This window comes from Rutilus rutilus (genome assembly GCF_951802725.1).
Source record: "Rutilus rutilus genome assembly, chromosome: 3".
NCBI lineage: Eukaryota > Metazoa > Chordata > Actinopteri > Cypriniformes > Leuciscidae > Rutilus > Rutilus rutilus.
The window spans coordinates 7,046,922-7,071,921 of record NC_140211.1 but is presented as its reverse complement, the minus strand read 5'-3'; the positions used below and the strand labels follow the sequence as shown (position 1 = coordinate 7,071,921).

The following is a 25,000-nucleotide window of genomic DNA, read 5'->3' as shown; positions in this document are numbered from 1 at the left end:
TGAATCCACACACACAATCCATTAAACACACACACACACACACACACACACACACACACACACACACACACACACACACACACACATATATATATATATATATATATATATACACACACCTATATATTCACTCGGGCACGCGCACACACACACACACACTCTTTCCAGAATGCTTTTGATGCAAATATTTATTTTTATAAAGCTATCTGAAAATTATGTGACTGTTCTGATTGTTTATTTTTATTTTTATTATTAGTCTACAGAAATATGTCAAAACACAAAAATGTATTCAACATATTAGGGAATAAAGGAGCATTATTAGTAATAAATAAATAAATAAATAAATAAATGTGTCACACACACGGACATTTTATTTAAAAATATGAATTTAAAAATAATTTATAATAAATACTTTATTACAGTTATCTTATTAAAAATATTCATTTTTTATTAATTTATCAAAAATTTATAAATGTATTCAAATGTAAAAGACATTTATTTAAAACAATTCGTTTTTAAAAAATATTATAATCTTCTAGATTATTTAAATTTTTTATTTTAAATTAATTTATGTTTATCAAAAAATTGTGTTACTTGATCAAACACACACACACACACACACACACACACAGAGTTGACCTACATGATGTACGGGATCGTCGCTGCCCTCCTGCTCAGACGAGTAACTCTCCTCCTCTTCCTCGGAGTAGTTATCAATATCAGGAGAACGATCTGAGCGCAAGAAAACAAGAGAGAGGAGTGTGTGTGAGAGAGAGAGAGAGAGAGAGAGAGAGAGATGTACTAAATGAATGAGATGTCATAAATGAGATGTACAGTCCAGGGCTCGACATTTTACCTTTTCATGTGCAAGTAAATCTGTCATTCACTTGTCTGAGTAAAAAAGTTGCTTGTCCGGAATTTTGTGTGTGTGTGTGTGTGTGTGTTGTAAATATAATTTATTCTGAAGCAATATTCTCATCGATGTTCAATCAGCTTTGATATAGGCTATATAAATAAATCTGCATATTGTAATATCTGCACCTTTAAAGGGCACATAAAAAAAGTCAAATTCAAGCACTTCACGCACCTTGTGCGAATATTTTCTTTGTACATTTGTAAGTTAAATAAAGGTTCAAGAGAAATAACAAAATCACAGATTTTTTATTTTATTGCGTAAAAAAAAAAAAAAAACTTTTCTGGAAATGGGGTTGTACTTCTTCATAAATATGTCTGTTTTCAAGGGTTTTCAAGGACTTCAAGCACTTTAGGCACCTCGTAGGAACCCTGTGATTGGTCAATCGCTACACCTCATAGAAACCCTGTGATTGGTCAATCGCTACACCTCGTAGGAACCCTGTGATTGGTCAATCGCTACACCAACCAAGTGAACTGGTCTCTCACCGTTCATCTTGGCTTTGGGTCCCTCGTGGTCGATGGGCTGACTGGACAGAGAGTAAACTCTGATCTCGGCCACCGGGACGGACACCTCCTTCAGCTGACTGTGCAAACCCAGAACCTGAGCGCCCTCCGTGGGGTGCTGCATCACCTGACCACAACCAAAGACATCCATGAGCAAACACAGAGTCACAGCTTCACCTCAGCTAGTGCTTATAGAAAAACATTCATATCACGGTATTTTTCAAAATTGTACCGGTTTCACGGTATATGACGGTATTTTTTTTTCAAGCATGATTGGGTGTTAACCACATTTTCTACTGATTGAGAGAGGAAATACTGCAGTAGATTGACTTTATCAAAAATCCACCCTAGTATTAATACAGGTTTGCAAGGCTGTTTACAAAGAGCTGCCAGCAGGAGGCGCTTTAGGAGTGGCAGAAACAGCTGTTTCCCCGGTAACGCATGTACACAAAGCGTTTTCCCCGGTAACGGCTGAACACAAAGCGGTTTCCCCGATCGTTTTCCCCGGTAACGGCTGAAGACAAAACAGTTTCCCTGGTAATGTATGTACACAAAGCGGTTTCCCCGGTAACGGCTGAACACAAAGCAGTTTCCCGGTAACGGCTAAACACAAAGCGGTTTCCCCGGTAACGGCTAAACACAAAGCGGTTTCCCCCGGTAACAGCTGAACACAAAGCGCTTTCCCCGGTAACGGCTGAACACAAAGCGGTTTCCCCGATCGTTTTCCCCTGTAACGGCTGAAGACAAAACAGTTTCCCTGGTAACGTATGTACACAAAGCAGTTTCCCCGGTAACGGCTGAACACAAAGCAGCGCAGCGCTCATAAACACTGCTTCATCAGGAAAGAAAGATTAAATGAAAATATCGAAGACAGTCAGACTTCCCTTCAAAGATACATTCATATAAAAACACCTGCACCGCGTTTTGATTTTGAAACGGAAAATCTATTTGTGGCGGCCAGTGTTGATATGTAAGGGATAATGTAGAGCGAGGCGGTTGTTATAGCGAATACAACCCCGACAGACTGATCATCTATAACAACCGCCTCGCTCTACATTATCCCGCTTATTACATGGCTACCTACCAAATAAATCAATAATTTTACACAAAATATTGATTTAAAAAGGAGTTTATTGATTTAAAAATGATTGTATTGCTTCCGCTAAAGAAAATAGTCCGTTCCGTCTCTACGGTTAGAATCCTGCGTCCATAGCAACGCTCTGTTTTTCATGGCAACGGTGTGTTATACTTAGCAGCGGTCTGTTATCAAGAAATAACACACCGCATTCTACATTAGAATTCAACCAAGCCATGTAATAAATGAAAATAACATCGAAACTTTTCTAAAGACAGTCAGTTCCCTTCAAAAGATACATTCATATAAAACACCTGCGCCGCGTTTTGACTTTGAAACGTGCAGTGCTCATGTTTATTCAACAATGTCAAAGCCTTTTGGAAAATCTATTTGTGGCGGGCAGTGTTGATATGCTGAACCAATGTATGGGAAACACTATAATATCATTTGACAGCTATCAATTATAGTTGAACCTATCCATCTTCACCGTCATGCTAAGTAACACACACAGCTGTGTATCACCACAGTGCAACAGTGAAAAGACCCTCTTAAACAGTGCATTCCCCGCATTGTTTAAGCGACATACACCGGTATTGCGTTATATAAAAAATGTATATCATAACAAAAATAAACACCGGTATTCGGTATGAACCGGTATACCGCCCAGCACTAACCTCCGCCATGTTGATGAGGCCGAGCGCCAGCGTCTTGTAGCCCAGGATGGTTCGGTTCTTGTACCTCTTCCTCCTCTGCAACATGATCTGAAGCTTGTTGGCGTCTCGCTTCAGGAAGTGAGGATACTGAGGAGAGGAAGAGTGTTTGATTTAGGCCTTCTGGACATGATTCTGTTAGAGAGATCTTGTGTTCACACACACACACACACACACACACCTGTAAGGAGAAGGTGAGCTGCAGGTCTGTTTCCGTCTGGCCGCTCGATGGCAACAGGATTTCATTGGAACGAAGGATTCGCTTTGAGCCCTGAGGGAGAAGACAGGACAGATGGTGAACATCATTAGACGGAGGGGAGCGTTGGGTCTTTAAGATCGAAATGAGAGAGCAGAAAACGCAAACCTTTCAGAAATAAAACCTCTGTTGGGTATTTACGCTATTGTTCAAAAGAAAAAATACAGTAAAAGCAGTAAAATTGTGAAATATTATTACCATTTAAAATAGCTGTTTTCTATGTGAATATGTTGTAAAATGTAATTTATTCCTGTGATCAAAGCTGGATTTTCAGCATCATTACTCCAGTCTTCAGTGTCACATGATCCTTCAGAAATCATTCTAATATGAGGATTTGCTGCTCAAGAAACATTTCTGATTATTATCAATGATGAAAACAGTTTAATATGTTTGTGTACATTTCAGGATTCTTTGATGAACAGAAAGTTCAGATCAGATTAAACATTATAAATGTCTTTACTGTCGCTTTTGATTCATTTAATGCACCTTTGCTGATTAAAAGCATTAATTTCTTTAAAAAAATATGTATATTTTACTGACCCTAAACGTTTGAACGGTAGTGTAAAAGGTACTCGATAAAAGTGACAGAGAATAAAAAAAAAAAACCCATAATGCAGCATTTTTTACTTCAGTAATGTGAAGTAATTTTGAGAGAAACAGAACGTGCAGTGGGTGAGAATGTGGGCGGGGCTTGAGTTCACCAATCAGGATTTGATTGGATCATAAAAAGTGGGCTGTGTTATGGTTGGCTAATATTATTTGCGGTCGTTTCAGATGATGTGCACTGAGGAATCGTTCACAACCAGGCCAGGAAAGTGAGTTTTAGGGTATATATACATTTAGTCCTGATCCGCTTAACATTCACATGGGCATTTTAACACCGAACCTAAAGGCACAGGGATATTTATTTTCACCACCTGATTGGTCGGCTTTTATTATGTATATTTTGCAACAGAACTTCCAAACATCCAAAACAACGTTGTGTTCTGGGCTAAAAGTGCTCGTTGTATGTGCGTAGCTACATATGATGGTGTTTTGACCAGCTGAGAACTCACGAAGAGCTTTTAAAATGAAGATCTGCTGTGAGGAGACGCGGTTCTGATGCCTGTACCGAACTGTGAAAAACGACTATTACGAGAATAAACAGGTGTGCTCGAGCGTTCTGTCCATTTATGGTCGCATCTTGTGACATCACATCCTGTTTTTGGTTTGTTTAGATGTCTTTGGTCCGTGTTGTGTTCATGTTTCAGTTTGGAAGCGGATCGAGACTCCTCTTTTCGTTTGGTTCAGACAGCAGCGTTCACACTTGTTCAAATGAACCGCACTAGCAGAGCAATCACACCAGGGTTAGGTTTAATCCAACCAAACATGACAAGTGTGTAAGTAAACAGGGTCAAGTTTAAGTGCGATGTTGAATTTGAGCAGATCGAGTAAAGCACCTGGAGTTTGACAGCGATGACCACAGACGTCAGATCTTTATCCAGCTCCTTCAGCATGACCAGCTTCTTCAGAGTCAGATTGAAGAGCCTGCGGACACACAAGTCACTCCACAATTCAATAACGTATCACAATATTGGGTGGCAAATGAAACGGCGGCAAACGTACAACAGAGACTGTGAGAAAGTGAATCAGTATCGATCAATTACAGTGGGACTGATCTAGTTGTGTCGTGTGGTGGAGCACAGCTTTACTGTGACAGATATGAGCACGTGTGTTATTCTCGTCTTGTTTCGGAGGGTCAGGGAAGGTTAGCGAAGGGAATCATTTACAGTGACTCCTGAAATAGAGGCTCTTCCGACAAGAGCTGCTGCCATACAGATCAATAACAACCTAAAACCGATATTGACCCGACGACAATCATCAGACACACACACACACAACCTCAGGTGGGCGACGTGCATTTTCACACGTCAGCATTCAATACACCATTTACTTTTATATCAATCATCAAAGGCGTTCGTTTAAATTCTTCCATCTACACACACCCTCAGTCTCTCAGTGCAAAATGGAAGTGTAGAAATAAAAATAAACAAAAACAGAGTAGACACCATCCTCAGAGGAAAGACAGACAATTTCAGCAGAGTGAAGATGATAAAAGAAATGAATCGAGGTGGTTTATTAAGATAAAACATGTATGTTTAATGTTTACCATGCTAATACAGCTACTTGAATCTGTAGCTTCTTGAATGCCATTTTTGATCAAACGCTTCATTTAAAAGAGCACTGTTATGCCCTTTTACAAAATCTTCATGTTGTTTCTGAGCTTTATTAGAGTAGTTTTTCATGCTTGAATGTTCAAAACACATTATTTTCCGCATATTCTCCACTGTTTCAGCGCCTCTCTTCCCAGTCTGTCAGTAACGGTGTTTAGTTCCTGTCTCTATGAAGCTCCTCCTTCGGAAAAGCACACTGTGCTCTGATTGGTCGGCTGGAGCAGTGTGTTGTGATTGGTCAAGCGCTTAGAGTGTGTTTGGGAAATGTCCCGCCCCTTACAGTTTCAACACACTACTGACTAACTCAACCAGGCCCCGCCCCTTTATTCTGTATGGAAGCTCGTTTCCGCCACAGAATAAAACATTTAAAAAGATAATTGCAATTTCTCACAATTGCGAGTTCACATCTCACAATTCTGATTTTATTTTTTGGAATTGCATGTTATAAAGTCAGAATAGCAAGAAATAAACTTCTGACTTTTTTTTCCTCGCAATTACGAGTTTATATCTCACAACTCTGACATCTTTTCTCAGAATTGTTGTGAGATATAAACTCGCAATTGCGAGTACACGACAGGACTATACATTCCTCATTCCTCCTAAAATGTACATAAACCCCGCCCCCGTGAACGCGATTTATAGATTATCATGACAGAATATGCTAATCAATGACTAGAACTACTCATAAGATACATAAATTCATGAACTAACCATTCAGAAATGTCCTGTTCAGCCTCTACTTGTTGTCACTTCTTCTTGAGTCTCTCCATCATTGTCTGACTCCGGTTTGAACATAAAAAAGGCTATTTTTTTTTTAAATTTTCAGTGCATGTGTGTGTGAGGTAAAAGGACACGAGCTCTTGAAGCTCCGCCCTCTGCGCCGGGAGCAGCAGCTCATTTGCATTTAAAGGGACAGACACAAACCGGTGCGTTTTTGCTCACCCTCAAAAAGTGAAAATTTTAACATGCTATGTAAAAATATCTGTGGGGTATTTTGAGCTAAAACTTCACACACACACACTCTGGGGACATCAAAGACATATTTTACATCTTGTGAAAAGGGCATTATACCACCCCTTTAAGTCAGTCACTCCTAAACACTGACTTCAGCACACACTCGGGTCTAACATTCACCAGCCTCCGGTCACTGTGCAACGGAAGCGAAATATTGTGACATTAGTGCTTAACAGCAAAGTCACAATTATTCATTGTGAAATGTAGGCTACGTTGCAAAAAAAACCCCCCGAAAACAACAACAACAACAACAACAACAACACTGCAACTGAGAAAACCTCAGTGTTGATGAGGGTTGAACCACAGCCTTCATTCGACGTCACGAGTTCAAGAGTCACGGACGACTAGAAACTGAAGCTCGTGTCTCATCAGGATCTTTGAACGCTTGGACAGAAACGCTGCAGCTGAATGAATGTTACACACGCACAGAAAGCGAACAGGGCTTGTAGTATGCCGTGCCTGAGCAGGAACACGAGCACAGCAAACTAAATTAATATTAAACACCGACATCAGCGGGGAATTGAAGACACGTCCGTTTCCGAAACAACGATCAACGAGACAAACTCTTAGCTGCAAGCTCCACATTAAATACACTCAATAAACACACATTAAATACGCTAAATAAAGACACTCAACATGAAACATGCAGCAGGTGGACGTGTGTTTCAGCACAACACACCTAAACCTCACACACATGAACCACACTGAACATTCGAGCTCGTTTCTTTGATTAATAATAAATTAACCTAACCGCTTTAGTGTGTGTGTGTGTGGCGCCACACGAGTTTATCTTCCATAAATCAGGTTATTACAGTAATAAAGCTGAAGATAACAGCTGAACGGGTTCATAAAGTCTCGATGGACGGCTACTGCTACCATACGTTTATTAAAAATCCAATAAACATATAAACACAGCTGATCTTCTCTCAAACTCATCTAGATTACAGTTTCACACTTCTAATGCACCTCTTAAATGAAGATAAACACTATAATTAGACCATGACCTTAAACAAAAACATTCCTAACACATATATTGCCATTTTTTAGATTTAAAGGGGTCATGAGAAATCAAACCTGCTTGATATTTTGGCATATAAGAAGTGTTTATACCATTAAAACATCCTGCAAGTTTCATAGCTAAAAACGTTGTCCTCGTAATAAACAAAGCATTTAGTTAATCAAGCTCCAAAAACAGCTTGTTTTGATATTGGGTGACCTGTGACGTCACATGGGCAAATACATTTGCATATGCCCGCCTCCAGAGCAAGACATCGACCAATAGTTATACATCACGACTAAATGTTTGTCCGGAGCATTTTGTTTTGTACACGAGGCACAGTGTAATGGAGAGTTCGCAAAGAAACTTTTGACGAAAGATGAATCAGCGACTGTACTGAATCTGACAGCAGAGCATCATAAACCGCAGGTAAATGATTTCATAATGTTTTATCGGTAAATGACGGTTTTATATGGATAATGTTTTCAGAACACTTACTCGCGTGCAATAGCGAGTGGGCGTTGTATTACTGATGTGATTTAAAAATAAAAAATTTAATAAAAATATGTATAAATAAGTCAGTAAAACATAAATAAATGTATGTACTGCATTAATTTGATCAAAAATACAGTTATATTGTGAAATATTTTTACAATTTAAAATAACTGTTTTCTATGTGAATATCTAGTAAAATGTAATTTATTCCTGTGATCAAAGCTGGATTTTCAGCATCATCTTCAATGTCACATGATCCTTCAAAAATCATAATAAAATGATGATTTTCTGCTCAAGAAACATTTCTGATTATTATCAATGTTTAAAAAAAAAAACAGTTGTGCTGCTTCAGATTTGTTGTGGGAAAAGGACACATTTTTCTTTGTACTCTGAGATGAACATAAAAAACAGTTATTTGAAATTGAAATCTTTTGTAACATTATGAATGTCTTTGACACGTTTAATGCCTCCCTGCTGAATAAAAGTATTCATTTCTTACAAAAAAATCTTGCTGACCTCAAACTTTCAAGCGCTAGTGTGTGAATGTTCTGTTAGTGTGTGCGTCGTCTCGTCTCGTCACTGAAGCGTCAGCTGTCTCACACACACACACACACACAGGTCAAAGCCTCGGCCCGTAACTCTACAGTGACCCTTCAGTTACAGAAAACACACGTCATCAATCACACACAGCTGCCCGTGCGATGCGAGCGCCTCTTCTCCGACTGTGTGTGTGGCTTTGATTAGTTTGGGAACAGTTTCACACACAGGTGTGGAGAGGAGATCTGACCGGCCGCTGTCTGGGTCGGTCCTCAGATCTATGAAGACAGAGCTTTACAGGACTGTGGGACGCTTTTACTCGCTGTCACGAGATATTAAAGGAACAGAACAGCGGTCGACAGCTGAAAGCTCACCAGAGGCTTCAGAGGAACAAATGAGGTGAAGCTTGTAGTTTTTGTTTACAGGCTCACAAAAATACTTCAATGATAATACAAAACTGGAGCTGCGCAGCTGTCCAAAAGCCTGGACTACGGTTTTAGGAGGAGCATAAAAGCATAAATAAATAATGGAGTAATAAATAAGTCAGTAAAAAGTAAATAAATAATTCCATAATCAATAAATCAGTAATAAATAGTCAGTCAGACAGACAGTTACATGGATAGATAGATAAAGACACTCACTGAATGTGATTCTAATGTTCGTCTGTCTATAAATAAGATCTAATGAAGCTCCTTAACATATTCTTCTCACACACAGACACACTCTTGTATGCACATCTGACCTTGTCAAAGAGGACACTTTATAATGTACACACACACACACACACACACACACACACACACACACACACACACACACACACACACACACACACACACACACACACACACACAGCGCCTCTCATTACATGACTGATTTTCCATGACCTTCAGCACAAACACTGATCCTGGAAGGTGATTGGCTCTTTGTTGCCTCACATCTGTCCATGTTTTCATTCCCAGCGTCTCTCGGGTACCTGTCTTCCTTCAACACACACACACACACACACACACACACACACACACACTTTCCTTTCCTCATCCCATCGAGACTCACTTTATTCCCTTTATTTTGCTGTATTATGCTTGTATATAGTCCATATATATACATATATGTGACCCTGGACCACAAAACCAGTCACAAGGGTCAATTTATGAAATTGAGATGTATACATAATCTGAAAGCTGAATAAATATGCTCTCCATTGATGTATGGTTTGTTAGGATAGGACAAATTTTGGACGAAATGCAACTATTTGGAAATCTGGAATCTGAGGGTGCAAAAAAACGAAACATTGAGAAAATTGCCTTTATTGTTCTGCATTCACTCACAACAATAATTGTTTTATATATTTATGGAAGAAAATGTACTAAATATCTTCATGGAACATGATCTTTACTTGATATCCTAATGATTTTTGGCATAAAAGAAAAATCGATAATTTTGACCCATATAATGTATTGTTGGCTATTGCCACAAATATACCCGTGCGACTTGTGACTGGTTTTGTGATCCAGGGACACATACATACATATATATATATATATATATATATATATATATATATATATATATATATATATCTCAGACAGGGTTTTATCATTCCGTTCTCTCTTCAGTGTGTTTGCTAACAATCTAACAGTAATAATGATTAGTTTGTGTAATGGACGTGACCTGAAATCAGTGTAATTACACAGGCTTCTTTGACACAGAGTAATCACCCAGACACTCAGATAACCAGCGGACTAGATGATGCACAAACACACAGTTCTGCGGATCAGGAGCTGTTCCAGTGCCAGTGTGTGTGCTTTCACATTACAGCGCACTAAAGTAATAGATGCTCGTGTTTCTCTGGCTCCATTCAGACACAATTAAACACACTCAAAGCAAACACACTGAGGCGGAGCTGGACGAAGCCCAATCCATGAATCAGCCAGACGCAGATGTCTGAAGCTTTGGGAAGTTCTGGCTGATCCAAACAGCTCTTTTCCCTCGGAGAGCCGGAATCAGCCGTGCCTTTCATCCAAAACACATCATCAACAGCTCATACACACACACACACGCCTCCAGCGCAGCGTTTAACCCTCGACCGGCCGCACACACACTCCCACTCACATCCTGAACTCTGGGAAATATCTGCCATCAGCTCTCGTTTCCACGAACGCTTCCCGACGCAACTGTGCCGAAACCCTCTAAACACGCCAGGATGAGGAGCGTCGACATCAAACGGCACCCTGGGAAAATTCAAACGTTATTGTGGAAACACCCGGCACACACAACACCCGGATCGATCCCCATCTCCAGTAGCAGTATTAACATTAAGTGACATGGCATCTGACGCACAGAAGCCAATGACACACGTCACTATGGGTATTGGCACATCCGGTGGCACATCCGGTCTTCACTGGCATGTGCCGGTGGATAGTTGCATGTGTCACTGACATTATCGCGACACATATCACCGTTTGTTGTGACACCTCCAGCATTGACTGCACCTATATCGAGCACATATACTGTCTTAGGCTAATTGTGACACAAACTCCTAAATAAATAGCATCATTTTGTGATATTTTTAAATATCAATTAAACACATTAAAGTCAGTAATATTTTTTTTCAAACGTGTTATGTGTGTCACGTCTGTATTTGATTGATATGTGCCACTGAATGTTGTAATACCAGTGCTACTTTATGTTGTTTATCTCGTAAAGTCACAAACTGCCCATTCTAGGAAAGACAGGAAATAAGTCACTACAGAGCCCGTCTACGGAGAGCCTGCCCACTCCCTATTAAGTCCTATTGTACCGAATTGTGGTTGTAGTTCCACCAGAGCTCCACTGGGGGCGATCGCCCATGAGTGCAGAATGAATGGGAGTCTATGGGGCTAGACGGCTAAATTCGTCTCTTTCACCCGATTGCCGTTGAGAAATCTCAGATTTGATTGTAGGCTTTGCAAGTTCATCATGGGTTATAGGTCGAAAGTTGAATGACCGAGTACTTATGTCCTTTCGATTTCTTACAGGTTGAGTTGTTGTTGCCCATAACACGCTAGCATTCTGCTAATGAACGCTGATTGGTCAGTGAAGGACTGATTACGACCAGAGATACCGCTTGATGGCATCGTGGCATCCGAAGCGGGACCAGAAACAAACAAAACAAAAACTCTTCTAGCACGTGTGTTTACCTGTGTCAGCTGTGTTGTCGATGTCTCGAGAGAAAAGAAAGTGCAGAGTGCGAAAGCACCAACGTGACTGAAGGATTGCCATAAAGCAGTATCTCTGGTCGTACGATGTGTATGACGTCATTGACACTTTAAAAGACTTTTTAAAGCAAATAAGTGACTCTAAAAAATCTAACACCCAGCAATGTGTCATTTCTTTGCATCTCCTTTCGAATACAACATTCAAATTACTAGACAAAAAATTATATCCTGAGAAAAGTGGATTTTGATGGGTATAGCGCCATAGACCTCCATTCATTCTGCACTCGTCCTGTGAGCGCCCTCATATGGAATCAGAGAGGAACTGCAACCAGTTCAGAAGCCGGAAGTTTACTGAGAGTGGAAGTTCTCCCCTTATTAGACATTCTCTGGTCACTATGAATAACGTATTAACAGTCGCGTCCGTTACTGTAAACCTTTATTTTTGCGTGATGCTGCACGGACGCACGCCAGTAGGTGTCAGTATAAGTGAGAGTAACACTGGCCAGCGCAAGATTCTCATCTGTGGCTTTCATATTTCAAGTCCTTCCAAAAAGTGTAAAAAAATCAATTATTAAAAATCATTTGTTAGGCTAAGTATCTGAAAAGGATTACATACTGAGCTACTAGCAATCAATTCTTTATTTATACAAGTGCAAAAAAGTGCTCAGTGCATTTTAAAAATTCAACAAACGTTTCGGTCGCGCAGGACCTTCCTCAGTACCTTTAATATTTCAAAAATAATTTTATGGAATTATTCAATAAATAAAATCCATTTTTTGTTGTACAAATGAACTGTGCATATGTTACATAGTCTACATTACACACAGGCAGACAGCTGCAGGTGTCACTACTGGAGGTGCCACAACATAAAGAGACATGTCAGTTTCAGTGACACAGGCCAACTGGCATGTGGATATTGGCATGTGTCACTAAAACGTGTGATGTGCCAATGGATTGCGTCACACTTGCATAACAATTTGCTTTATGCTGTCAAACATATGACAATATTACATATTACAATTATAAAATCAATACATTTATAAACTATAAGTAGTTAAATTCTACTTTGCATCATTTTTAACTACATAAATCATGCTTTATTGGGTATGCACCAGATAAATAATATTAAAAAAATAAATAAATAAATAAATAAATATTTATTTATTTTATATTTTAAAAACTGTAAATAAATATGTAAAAAATAAAAAATAATAATACATACATATTTTTTAAAAATTAGGGATGCACAGATATGAACATTTTGGCTGATACCGATAACCGATAATCCTTTATATTTCTAAGCCGATAACCGATATATTGGCCGATAAATCTAAATCCACATTTTTATATAATTTTTGAGAGACTGATTACAAAAACAAAAATCTCACCATTTAAATCCATGTCTCAAGCACACAATTATAATAATGTTCTCATTATAATTGTATGTAGTCTATATGACAGACTGCACATGTTGCACTGAACTGTATTTTTTATCATATTTCAAGCCATTTAAAACCATAATTGTGATCAGTGCACATCTGAAGCGTCTTTATACATTATTTATCGGCTTTAATATATCGGCCAAATGTTCTTTTCGGGCCGATAACGATAACATTATAAATGATCATATATCGGCCGCTACCGATATGGTGACCGATTTATCGTGCATCCCTACAAAAATTATAAATAAATATTTTATATGTATTTAATAAATAAATATTTAATACATACATACAGTCCAAATACTCCAAATATTATAGAACATCTTTCATATTGCTGCTATTGAGAATCACACAGCTTGGAAAGCAACCGTTTTAAAGGGATACTCCACTTTAAACTGTTCAGCAGAAGAAAGAAATTCATACAGGTTTGAAACAACATGAGGGTGAGTATATGATGACAGAATTTTCATTTTAAAGTGGAGCATCCCTTTAAAGCACGGGCGTCCTGCAGATTGGTCATGATGTTGGGAAATAACTACAGGGAGGAAATAGAGCTGTCAAAACCAGAACAGACTCTCCTCCCTCTGCGCTTCTCTTTGATCCTCTTCTGATAGTCTTTCACTTCCTGTTCTCAGTCCTTCTGCTCACACACACACACACAGACAGACACCATCAGTCACACGCTCAGATTGACGCACGTTCTTCTGCTGAGGGAATCTCATTCACACTTCATTCACAGTTTCATAGAAATAAAATAAGAAAGTGTTCTACAGAAAAATATGTTGCTTGAGGACCATAAAAGTAATTTGAAATGGAAGTTGAAATAGATTTTCTTCCCTATTGTGACGTATATCCGAGTGAAACTGCATCTCGATTAAGAACAAATGTAGGCGGGGCTTGATTTTGTCCACTGGGATTTGATTGGATGGGAGTGGTTTGCTATTGGTGGATCTCGTGTGATTGACAGGTTCCCCCGCCCTCGTCATGAGAGGGCGTGATTCTGATAAAATATTACGAGGCACATGAATTTAACAAAAATAATAATAATGTGTACAGATAAATCATTTATAATAAACTGCAATATTCCATAAAAACAATAATTGTCCATTTTGGTTTCATGGGGTCTTTAAATGTCATATGAAAAAAAAAAGCAAACTGTCTCTGCAAGATGTCTACATTCACCACAATGACCACCGTTCAAACGACCAATCAGCTTGCTTGGACAGACTACAGACAACCAATCTGACTGTGTGTGTGTGTGTGTGTATGTGTGTCACTTCGCCCCGAGACACAAATCAACTCTATTTGTCTTTCAAACATAAAGTTAATCTAGAACAAACAGGTGAAGCCTCGTAAATGAAGTGTGAGCTGACAGCATTATTATGTGTGTGTGTTATGCATGCAGATATAATATAAATACACAGATGAATGAATCATTTCAAAGCTCTATCCTCATCAGCCCTTACACTGATGAGAAAGTGTGTGTGTGTGTGTGTGTGTGTGTGTGTGTGTGTGTGTGTGTGTGTGTGTGTGTGTGTGTGTGTGTGTTTGAGAAACAGACAGAGTGAGAGTGTGTGATTAGTATGCAGGTCACATACTTGCACAGACACAGAGAAACTGCAGGACCATAACACACCGCCAATGCTAAACACACACACACACACACACGCTGGGACTTTCCATTGCCTTCTTTCATTTCGATACTGAGCAAATGACAGTTTCTATCCTCTAATCCTACACCTTAATCCAACAGCCAGACAAACCTTTATCATTTCAGCTTTCAAGTTGTCTAAGACTTTTGGCTGGTCTACACAACATAGGCAAAACCCGACACACACACACTCTCACACACAATCACACACACACTCTGAAGAATAAATTCACTAAAAAGAATAAATCCAGAAAAAAATGTATATGTCTATAAAATGAAAGTCAATGGGGTCCAATGTTGTTTATTTGTACCCAAACGTTCTTCAAAATATCTTCTTTTGTGTTTCGCGGAAGAAAGTTGGACTGAGAACATAATGACATGATTTTCTTTTTTGTGATTTAGGATCAATACTAAGAGCTGGTGTCATGAAGAGAAAAGTTGGTTATTGAGCCAAACCTATTTGGTGTGTGTGTGTGTGTGTGTGTGTGTCTGTGTGTGTGTCTGTGTGTGAGAGAGAGAGAGAGATCCAATTAGTTTTTTTTAATACAGAACGAATTGATCCACCTCCCTCTCATTAACACTTTAGCTCTGAGCTGATGTTCTATACGCACACACACACACACACACACACACACGCGCGCACACACACGCGCACACACACGCACACAGAGATAGGCACGCACACACATACACACACAGAGAGAGACAGACAGACACAGAAACACACACACACACACACGCACACACACACACACACAGAGAGAGAGACAGACAGACACAGAAACACACACACACACACACACAGATCCATTAGCCGCAGTAAACGGTTGATCAGCATCACTGAATCCATCATTCCTGAATGAGACACATGACGTCAAACAGTGATTTCCTCCTCAGAATCACGGACAGTAGATCTGCTGCTCACACACCTGCAGAAACACACCTGCAGAAACACACCTGCAGAAACACACCTGCGCCCGCAGAACTCACGACTCATTTCTCACGACTCATCTCTCACGCAGACTTACAGAAACTCTTTCCACATTCCTGCTCGGTTTCATCAGAGCATGTATCCTGAAGTTGTGTCACAAATAACGCACTATATACACTACGCAATACTGCATACTTATGCACTCAGTCATGTGTGAACTTAATATGGTAATGATGTCATTCATCATCAGTCTGAAAGCTCCTCCCCCTCCACTACGAAACTGAACTGCGACAGTGCATGAAGCGTCCGATAGAGGCTTTGACGATTAATCTGCAACAATAACGACTGCTGGAACAATGGGTAATCTGCAAAAATCCACACTAGGGAGTCTCCGATATTAACATTCTGGCCGATACCGATAACGCGTTATATTTGAAAGCCGATAACTGATATATTGGCCGATAAATCTAAATCCAAATTTTTATATAATTTCTGAGAGCCTGATTACATAAAAGTCTCACCATTAAAATCCATGTCCAAAGCACACAATTATAATAATGTTCTCATTATAATTGTATGTAGGCTTTATGACAGACTTGTGCTGCTCATGTTGCACTGAACTGTATTTTCCTTTTTTGAAGTGATTCCAATCATTTCAAGCAGTTCAAAACCATCATGGTGAACAGTGCACATCTGAAGCGTCTCAGCTGGAGGAAACAATCCATTATTTATCGGCTTTAATATATCGGCCAAATGTTCTTTTCGGGCCGATAACGATAACTTTAAAAATGATCATATATCGGCCGATACCGATATGGTGGCCGGTGGCCGATATATTGCGCTTCCCTAATCCATCCCGATAGTTTTTCCGGGTTGCGTCCGTTGCTGGAGCGGCGGAGAAGCGTCTGCTGTCATTATACAGAACGAGAGCGCCCTCTAGAGGAGCAATAAAAACATCACTGGCGCTCGTGGAGTTTGTTTTGACCATAGACTGAAAAAAAATATGGATGTAGTGTTCGTGACGTCACCCGTAGGTTTCTGAAGACCGTTTTTGAAGCCTAAAGTGGGCGTGGCCGACCGTCGCCATCTTGGCAGCGCGTCACTCCCGAATTTATTAATTTTTACAGTCAGACAATTAGCTGAGGTAACATGATGGCTAACAGACAGCAGACAAACGGCTAATGATGATTAATGACCACAGCAGCGGGAATCCACCTGTCACTCAAAAGTGGACACCCTTAATTATGCAGAACTTTAAGGCTTAATATAATGTAAACGGATGAGTTATGGAAAAATTCACCCCCCCTCACAGTTGTCATGAAGGGCAAAATTAGCTGTACAGACCAAAGCCACTTTTTGCTCCAGGCTGTAAACGTGTTTTTATCTGCTGTAAAGTTGGGTATTTTAACATGGGGAGTTACAGATTTGACTCACTTCTGCAGCCAGCCTCAAGAGGCCAGTTGATGAATTGCCGTTGAATTCACTTCCGTGTTGGTTTCAAGAGAGAGACAGGGAGGTTGCCGCTTGGTTTTGACACGTGAGCATGCGCGTAATTTGCACGGGGGTTACGGGGGTCATGACCCCCTCAAAAATCAGATCCAGCTAATATAACCCCCCCAATATCATCACATCATTCAGATTAAAATAAATATGTAATATTCCGAATGAATACTTTTGTTCGTTTTCTTTATTAATTTCAAATGCCAGCAAGAAAGATAGTATCATATTTTAAATAATCTGTAATGTTCCCCCCGCCCACCGCACCGACTACTTGGTATTACCCAACCCGCTTTCTCTACCAAGTTTGTTAACTATTTCGCGCAGTCGCTGGGATGAATGGTTGGAGAAAGCTGACGGTACATTCTAACGGATGGAAAGATGAAAAGGACACTGAAAGGCAGCCAGACAACGATTTTTCATTGTTGGTCGACACCAGCCAAAAAGAGGAAAAATCCTGACCAAACGGAGGTACCCCTACTGCTAAGTTAGCTGTTAAGTTAGCTCAGCGTTTCTCAAAGTGTGGGGCGCGGGCGCGGCCCACTGGTGGGGAATAGAGACATGACAAGTGGGGCGCGACAAACAGGTTTTGTGCCCATTTTTTTTTATTCCTTTATTTATTGACCATACACTCAAAACAAAACAAAGACACGTTTAAATGTAAGCCTTACTTAACCTTTACACACGTAAGTTTAAAAGTTTTTCAAGGCGACCGTTATTCGTTATCCGTAGTATCACTTTATGGTTCCCATGGAGACGCGTCAGTCATTCATTGCTTGTCACACCTAATGGTCACACCGCAGCCACAATAGCGCTGAATGACTGATGATCTGCTTTTATTTCCTTTTTTATTCAAAATTTCACAAATTTGTTAGCTATAGCAGGATATATCTGATATTCCGATTGTGCAAGAGGATGTGTTTTGTTGTTCAAACACCTTTATAATGATCGCGTTAGTTGAGCTGTATGCGCCACGTATCTTATTAAAATACCTAAAAAAATACGTACATTATTAGGAATTTGAGATTTTTTTTTTTTCGTTCTTTTTTTTTTTTTTTTTCATGAGTTTGCAAAGTGACAAAATGAATCGAAGCACAACTAACGGTAGTCCATACTTGTATTTTCTCAGTTTCTGAATTTGATGTTATCAGAGGCTAAATGCAAACACATTTTTTTAATCTACTTTTGAGTCTTATTTCATGCAAAGTGATAATATAATTGCACTTTCATTTTCTCTATTTTAAAGTTTTTAATGATGTTATTTGATGTTAAGTTTTTAAAATGTGATGTTAATAAAAAACATTTTAACAGTTAAACTTAAAGCCTAGTTTATTAACATTTTGTTGGGGTGATTGGGGACAGGTGGGGCTCGGAACCCTTTCCTACCTCCGAAGTGGGGAATGGCAGAAAAAGTTTGAGAAACACTGAGTTAGCTGATGATTTGTTTTGTTGACTGGAGTTGGCTGGCTAGATGTTCGTAAATTAGCATGTTACTTTTACACAAGAAAATTATTCAATAAACAAATATGCCGCGAGTTTAACCCCCCCAATGGTAGACCCAAAGTTACGCCCTTGCACGTGAGACTGCGCTGCACGGAGCGGGTGTAAAACAGAGAATGACAGATAATTAATGGTATGTATAGAGTAATACACTGCCGTACGTGTTTTCATATCATTATAAAGTAATTAATTTGTTGAGTAGATGCTGCATTAGTGGAGAACAGCAGTGTGTTCGCCGTCGAGACTGAGAGGACGCTAACGTTAGTACCTCAAGTAAGGATGGGACGGTATGAAAATTTCATATCACGATTAGTGACCAAAATTATCGTGATTATCAATATTATCACGGTTTTGTTAAAACGAGATGAAAGTGTTAAAAAAGAACTGATGCTCACACTAAAAACAGTTTAATATTTGAAAATCAACAAACAACAAATAAAACAAGCAGCTCTACGCACTTTTTTAAGCAAGATTATATTCTGTGGCATTTCCTTCCTGACTGTCGTCAATAGCAACGCATTATAACACAGCGCACATCCATGTATCACAACAACGGACGATCTCTCGTTTCATTCAAATACAACTTGCCGTCTTGCGTCTCCGTTTTTGGACGATTGTTTTGTATGCTGTACAAAATGGATTTATAAACAGGTAAGATTTTAAACATTAATCTCAATTCAATACGTCCCCGTAATTATGTGGTAAAAAAAAAAAAATTCGGTGTAATAATTGTACAATGATATACATTATTATCGCTTAAATGTCACTCACTCTTAGTCTTGTTTGAACTTGATCGTTTGTCTTTGGCTCAAAGTCACTTGCTGCGAACATTTCTTCGCGGAAGCTTCACGTTTATTTCAAGTGAGTGAGATCAAACATTTCAACTCAAAACAACATTTTGTGCCCAGACATAGTTTTGGTATTGAGGTCAAAGTTAACTTGCCTTGCGTTCGCTATAAACAGTGGGTGATGGTCACACAAGACGACTCGGCAGATTTGAAGTGTTTCCCCCCTATTGTAGTGACCATCCTCGATTAAGTTTCACTCAGGACTTTTGTAAAAGCCAAAATATGACCACACCTCAGATTTGGTCCTCTTAAAAGGCTGAAAAATCTCCCGAGCACGGTCACTGCCTTCCGCCATTCCTTCTCGAATAAAAAAAACACAACAACATTGCGCGCTGCGCCTGCGACTGTTGTTGGCTTACACAGTGAGTTTTTAAAATCGCGATAATCAAACACGGTTTTAATGATAATTAAATTTTAAACGATAATACTAACCGTCAGTACATTTTATCGTGGTTTATAGTGAAACCGGTAATCGTCCCATCCCTAACCTCAAGCGGTTAAAACAATGTGACAAAAACACACAAGCCCGACCCAAATGTTTAATGTCACGATTGTGGCCATCAATACCATTTAATATAATATATATATATAATTTCAGTGCTATGGCCTTTGTGTGGATAAGATGGCCATGTATGGATTTATATGAAATGGTAACACTTTACCTACAATAAGTCCATTTTTAACTTTAACTAGCCTAAGGTTAATAAAAATATTGTTCATTTTTACATTTTATTAAAGTTGTATCTCTTAACATTGTTAATGCACTATGAACTAGCATGAATGATCGAGGCGTAATTAATATTTTTATATTAAAAAGTACAGTACATTTCCGTGGTTAAGTACTGTTTTTCAATTGTGATGAAGTTTAGCACTATTTATACTACGAAGCGGGATAGAATAGTGTGCAAGCACACGAATTGGGACGCGCCTTTAGTCTTGGAGAAGTCCGTTCAAATCATAGTTTTAACAGATTTAAACGAGTGTTTTAGGACGAATATAAATTCTAAACCATAAATAATAGATAATAGTTACAAATAGGAAACAGTCTGTGAAATATATGAAATGAGAGTTGCTTTATGTATACACACACACACACTCACACAAATGTGAGGACATTTTCACAACGGTAAATAAACAGAGGACAAGTAATGTAACCAGTGAACGGCTGAACACTGTGAAAGCCCATTAACAACCAGGAGTGAACGCCCTGCACTGATATTATACAGGCATTCATTCGTGTCTTTAAAATAAAGTCATTAATATTTCAACATCAGATGATTTCATCAGGCAGTGAACAGGATGTGATTCACGGAAGATTAAGTGTCTAATGAATCTGTCAGTCATTATGCCACTTCCTCTTCCTGTCGTGCCATCTCTCAGTGTCATGTGATCTGATCTGACAGTTTCCCACAGTATCATCATCATCTGCACAAACATGTTCCAGTTCACACTGAACAACAGCTCAACTCACTCCTGTGTGTGTGTGTGTGTGTGTGTGTGTGTGTGTGTGTGTGTGTGTGTGTGTGCGACTGAAGGAGAGTCACATGGGTTTAGAACGACACAAGGGAGAGTTATGAGGACAGAATTTACATGACGGCTGAAATCTCGACGCACATCATCATCATCATCATCATCATCATGTGACGCTCAGGGCAGGTCTGAGATCAGCGGTTCAGTCGTGTCTAAATGGCTCTGATTGAAGAGTCTGCGATGGGTTCGAGGGAAGGTCACACCCAGAACCCGGCTGATTGGATGAGAATCACTCTAGTCTCTGTGTGTGTGTGTGTGTGTGTGTGTGTGTGTGTGTGTGTGTGTGTGTGTGTTATGAGCCCCACGGGAGCAATCAAATGATTCTACAATTTAGTCGTCATGCTGTGAAGACAATAGGCTTCAACCGACCCCTGTGGAGAACAGTGTGTGTGTGTGTGTGTGCGGTTTGTTTACCTTTAATATATTTGTGTGTGTGTGTGTGTGTGTGTGTGTGTAAATGAGTGAGTGTAAGTATGAGTGAGTGAGTGTGTGTGTGTGTGTGTGTTAGAGAGAGATTGAATCGGTTTGTTTACCTTTACTATATTTGTGTGTGTGTGTGTGTGTGTGTGTGTGTGTGTGTGTGTGTGTGTGTGTGTGTGTGAGTGAGTGTGTGTGTGCGCGAAAGTGAGTGAGTGATTGTGTGTGTGTGTGTGCGCGTTTGTGTGAGTTTTTGTGTGTGTGAGAGAGTGTGTGTGTGTGAGTGAGTGAGCGAGTTTGTTTGTGTGTGTGTGTGTGTGTGTGTGAGAGTGAGTGAGTGTGAGTGTGAGTGTGAATGAGTAAGTGAGATTTCCCAAAATATTGCACTGAAGGAAAGTTGCATATCACAGAGATTTGAGGACGCAGGAGTGTTGTCACTTTGGCCAGGGAGCAACCACCCAAAACACCTTAGCAACCACCCAAAACACCTTAGCAACCACCGAAAACACCCTAGCAACTACCTAGTACAGCTGAGGAGTTTGACTACTAAAGGAAGATAGGGTTGTTTGGTGCTGCAGAAATTACACACTTCATCTTTAATAAACAAACTAACCAAAAAAACAAAAACAAAAACCCAGCAAAGATCTGATTTTCTGATCCACTTGATGTCCCGCTTCCCTCCTCATTGTTTTCCAGACATGATCTCTCATTCTCAGTCTGTCCCACTTAATAAAGCCGCAATCTAGTTCTGCAATGCAGTCTCTCTCTCTCACACACACACACACACACACCATGACACTTTCTAAAGGGCTGTAACTCGTACTCAACTCCTCCTACTCCTGACATGCCATGTGTGTTGTTTTATAGGAAACAACAATCACAAATAAGATCAACCACAGCTGTTGTGTAGAGAAGTGTGTTGAGCTTCATTGAGCAATAACACTTTCCTCTGTGTGCGACACTCCCCCGTCTCGCAGTTTCACAATCACATACTTTTACTCAGCCAGAGAAAAACATGCACGCACACACACACACACACACACACACACACACACACACACACACACACACACACACACACAAGCTACAGTACATACCACAACACAGCAGCTCTCGGGTTTCTTCCAGTCTCCAGTGCAGCTCTACGATCACTTTTACACTACCATTACACAAGTATGATCACTTTTACACTACCGTTACACAAGTTTGATGGATTTTACACTACCGTTACACAAGTATGATGACTTTTACACTACCGTTACACAAGTTTGATGGATTTTACACTACCGTTACACAAGTATGATCACTTTTACACTACTGTTACACAAGTTTGATGGATTTTACACTACCGTTACACAAGTATGATGACTTTTACACTACCGTTACACAAGTTTGATGGATTTTACACTACCGTTACACAAGTATGATCACTTTTACACTACTGTTACACAAGTTTGATGGATTTTACACTACCGTTACACAAGTATGATGACTTTTACACTACCGTTACACAAGTTTGATGGATTTTACACTACCGTTACACAAGTATGATCACTTTTACACTACCGTTACACAAGTTTGATGGATTTTACACTACCGTTACACAAGTATGATGACTTTTACACTACCGTTACACAAGTATGATCCCTTTTACACTACCGTTACACAAGTTTAGGGTCAGTGACAGATCCTAAGATGCCAGTATTTTGCTAGTCCTAAAACAGGAAATGTTGCATTAACCTGTTAACTGCTGACGCCTTTCTGTGGTTTATCATATCGGTGTTCTTCATATAGGATATTTTCATAAGGATAATGTTTATTTATAGTGCAATGTCAATATAGCCTCAATATAATCATTCGTACGCAAATTTCACACACAAATCTGTGCGTACGCATGCTTAGTAAATGAGACCCACTGTCACAGTATTTTTTTACTGTGAATTTCTGGCAACCACAGCCGCCAGTTTTTTACCATACATTTAAAAGAAGATTTTTTTACAGTGTATTTTCAAAATAAAAAAAGAATGGATAGATCATTCATTTATAACTGACTGCAATCGCAGGAAAATATCCCTTTCCTTTTTACAGTGTTTGCCCAATAAATTATAAATTTTTATAGTTTCTTCTTGCTCTAAATGGGGATTTAAATGGTAAATGCTGAAGCTGGATGCACGCGCACACACACAAGCGCACACACACTCACACAGAGAGAGATGTGCTGAACGTGATAACATTGTTCAGTGACATGTATAAAAATATGCAGTCATACATGCATAAACAAGACAACATAAAGAACCAGTGGAATGGGGACAGTGAACACACACACACACACACACACACACACACACACACACACACTATAACAGGCTAAAATTAAACAGGAAAGTAGGTGGGCAAACACAAACATGCACAAGCATAACAGACATTTGGCTCTTTGGGCTCTTAATGGATGTTGTACAATAGACTCGTGTCTTTCGCCCAATGCAAGATCCGTTCTGACAAAGCTTTCCATTCCTCTATAATACCCCTCCCTCCATCCTCTCTCCTCCGTAATACCCCTCCCTCCATCCTCTCCTCCGTAATACCCCTCCATCCTCTCCTCCGTAATACCCCTCCCTCCATCCTCTCCTCCGTAATACCCCTCCCTCCATCCTCTCTCCTCCGTAATACCCCTCCCTCCCCTCCATCCTCTCCTCCGTAATACCCCTCCCTCCATCCTCTCTCCTCCGTAATACCCCTCCCTCCCCTCCATCCTCTCCTCCGTAATACCCCTCCCTCCCCTCCATCCTCTCCTCCGTAATACCCCTCCATCCTCTCCTCCGTAATACCTCTCCCTCCATCCTCTCCTCCGTAATACCCCTCCATCCTCTCCTCCGTAATACCCCTCCCTCCATCTTCCACTCGCTCGCGGGAAGGACGAGTCTGTTCCTTCACGTCCTCGGTGGCGATCCACTCACGAGTCGAGCTCATCTCCCCAGACATGCTAACACCCCCAGGCAACGTTCACATCGCACACACACACACACACACACGGCTTTTGCTCACTTCAACACACACTTCAAATGGGGTTAGTCCAGTCTTTGGCCCCATTAGCCACTCCTGTAGAGTCCTGTTACTGAATTAACTTTACTGTGTTTGTGAGGTTAATGTCTGATGCGCTACGGTTAAAGTTTGCAGAGTTTTATTTAATCGCTTATGATTGGCCCATGGCTTGAAGATTAGAGATAAATCATTTTCTACGATCAATCAAAATCACAAAACTGTCAAG

At 39.9% G+C, this 25,000-nt stretch overlaps 1 protein-coding gene across 2 annotated transcripts in view; it reads right to left on the bottom strand.

Moving 5' to 3' along the window:
- Positions 1–25,000, bottom strand: part of pacs1 (phosphofurin acidic cluster sorting protein 1) — a 54,673-nt gene that overhangs the window by 18,940 nt on the left and 10,733 nt on the right. For both annotated transcript variants that reach the window (XM_084403624.1, XM_084403625.1), the window contains exons 2-6: positions 4,900–4,987; positions 3,386–3,475; positions 3,169–3,294; positions 1,402–1,546; positions 644–732 (exon numbers count right to left, since the gene is read on the bottom strand). In XM_084403624.1, the coding sequence (XP_084259750.1) occupies positions 644–732; positions 1,402–1,546; positions 3,169–3,294; positions 3,386–3,475; positions 4,900–4,987 (538 nt within the window). The remainder of the gene's footprint in view (positions 1–643; positions 733–1,401; positions 1,547–3,168; positions 3,295–3,385; positions 3,476–4,899; positions 4,988–25,000) is intronic.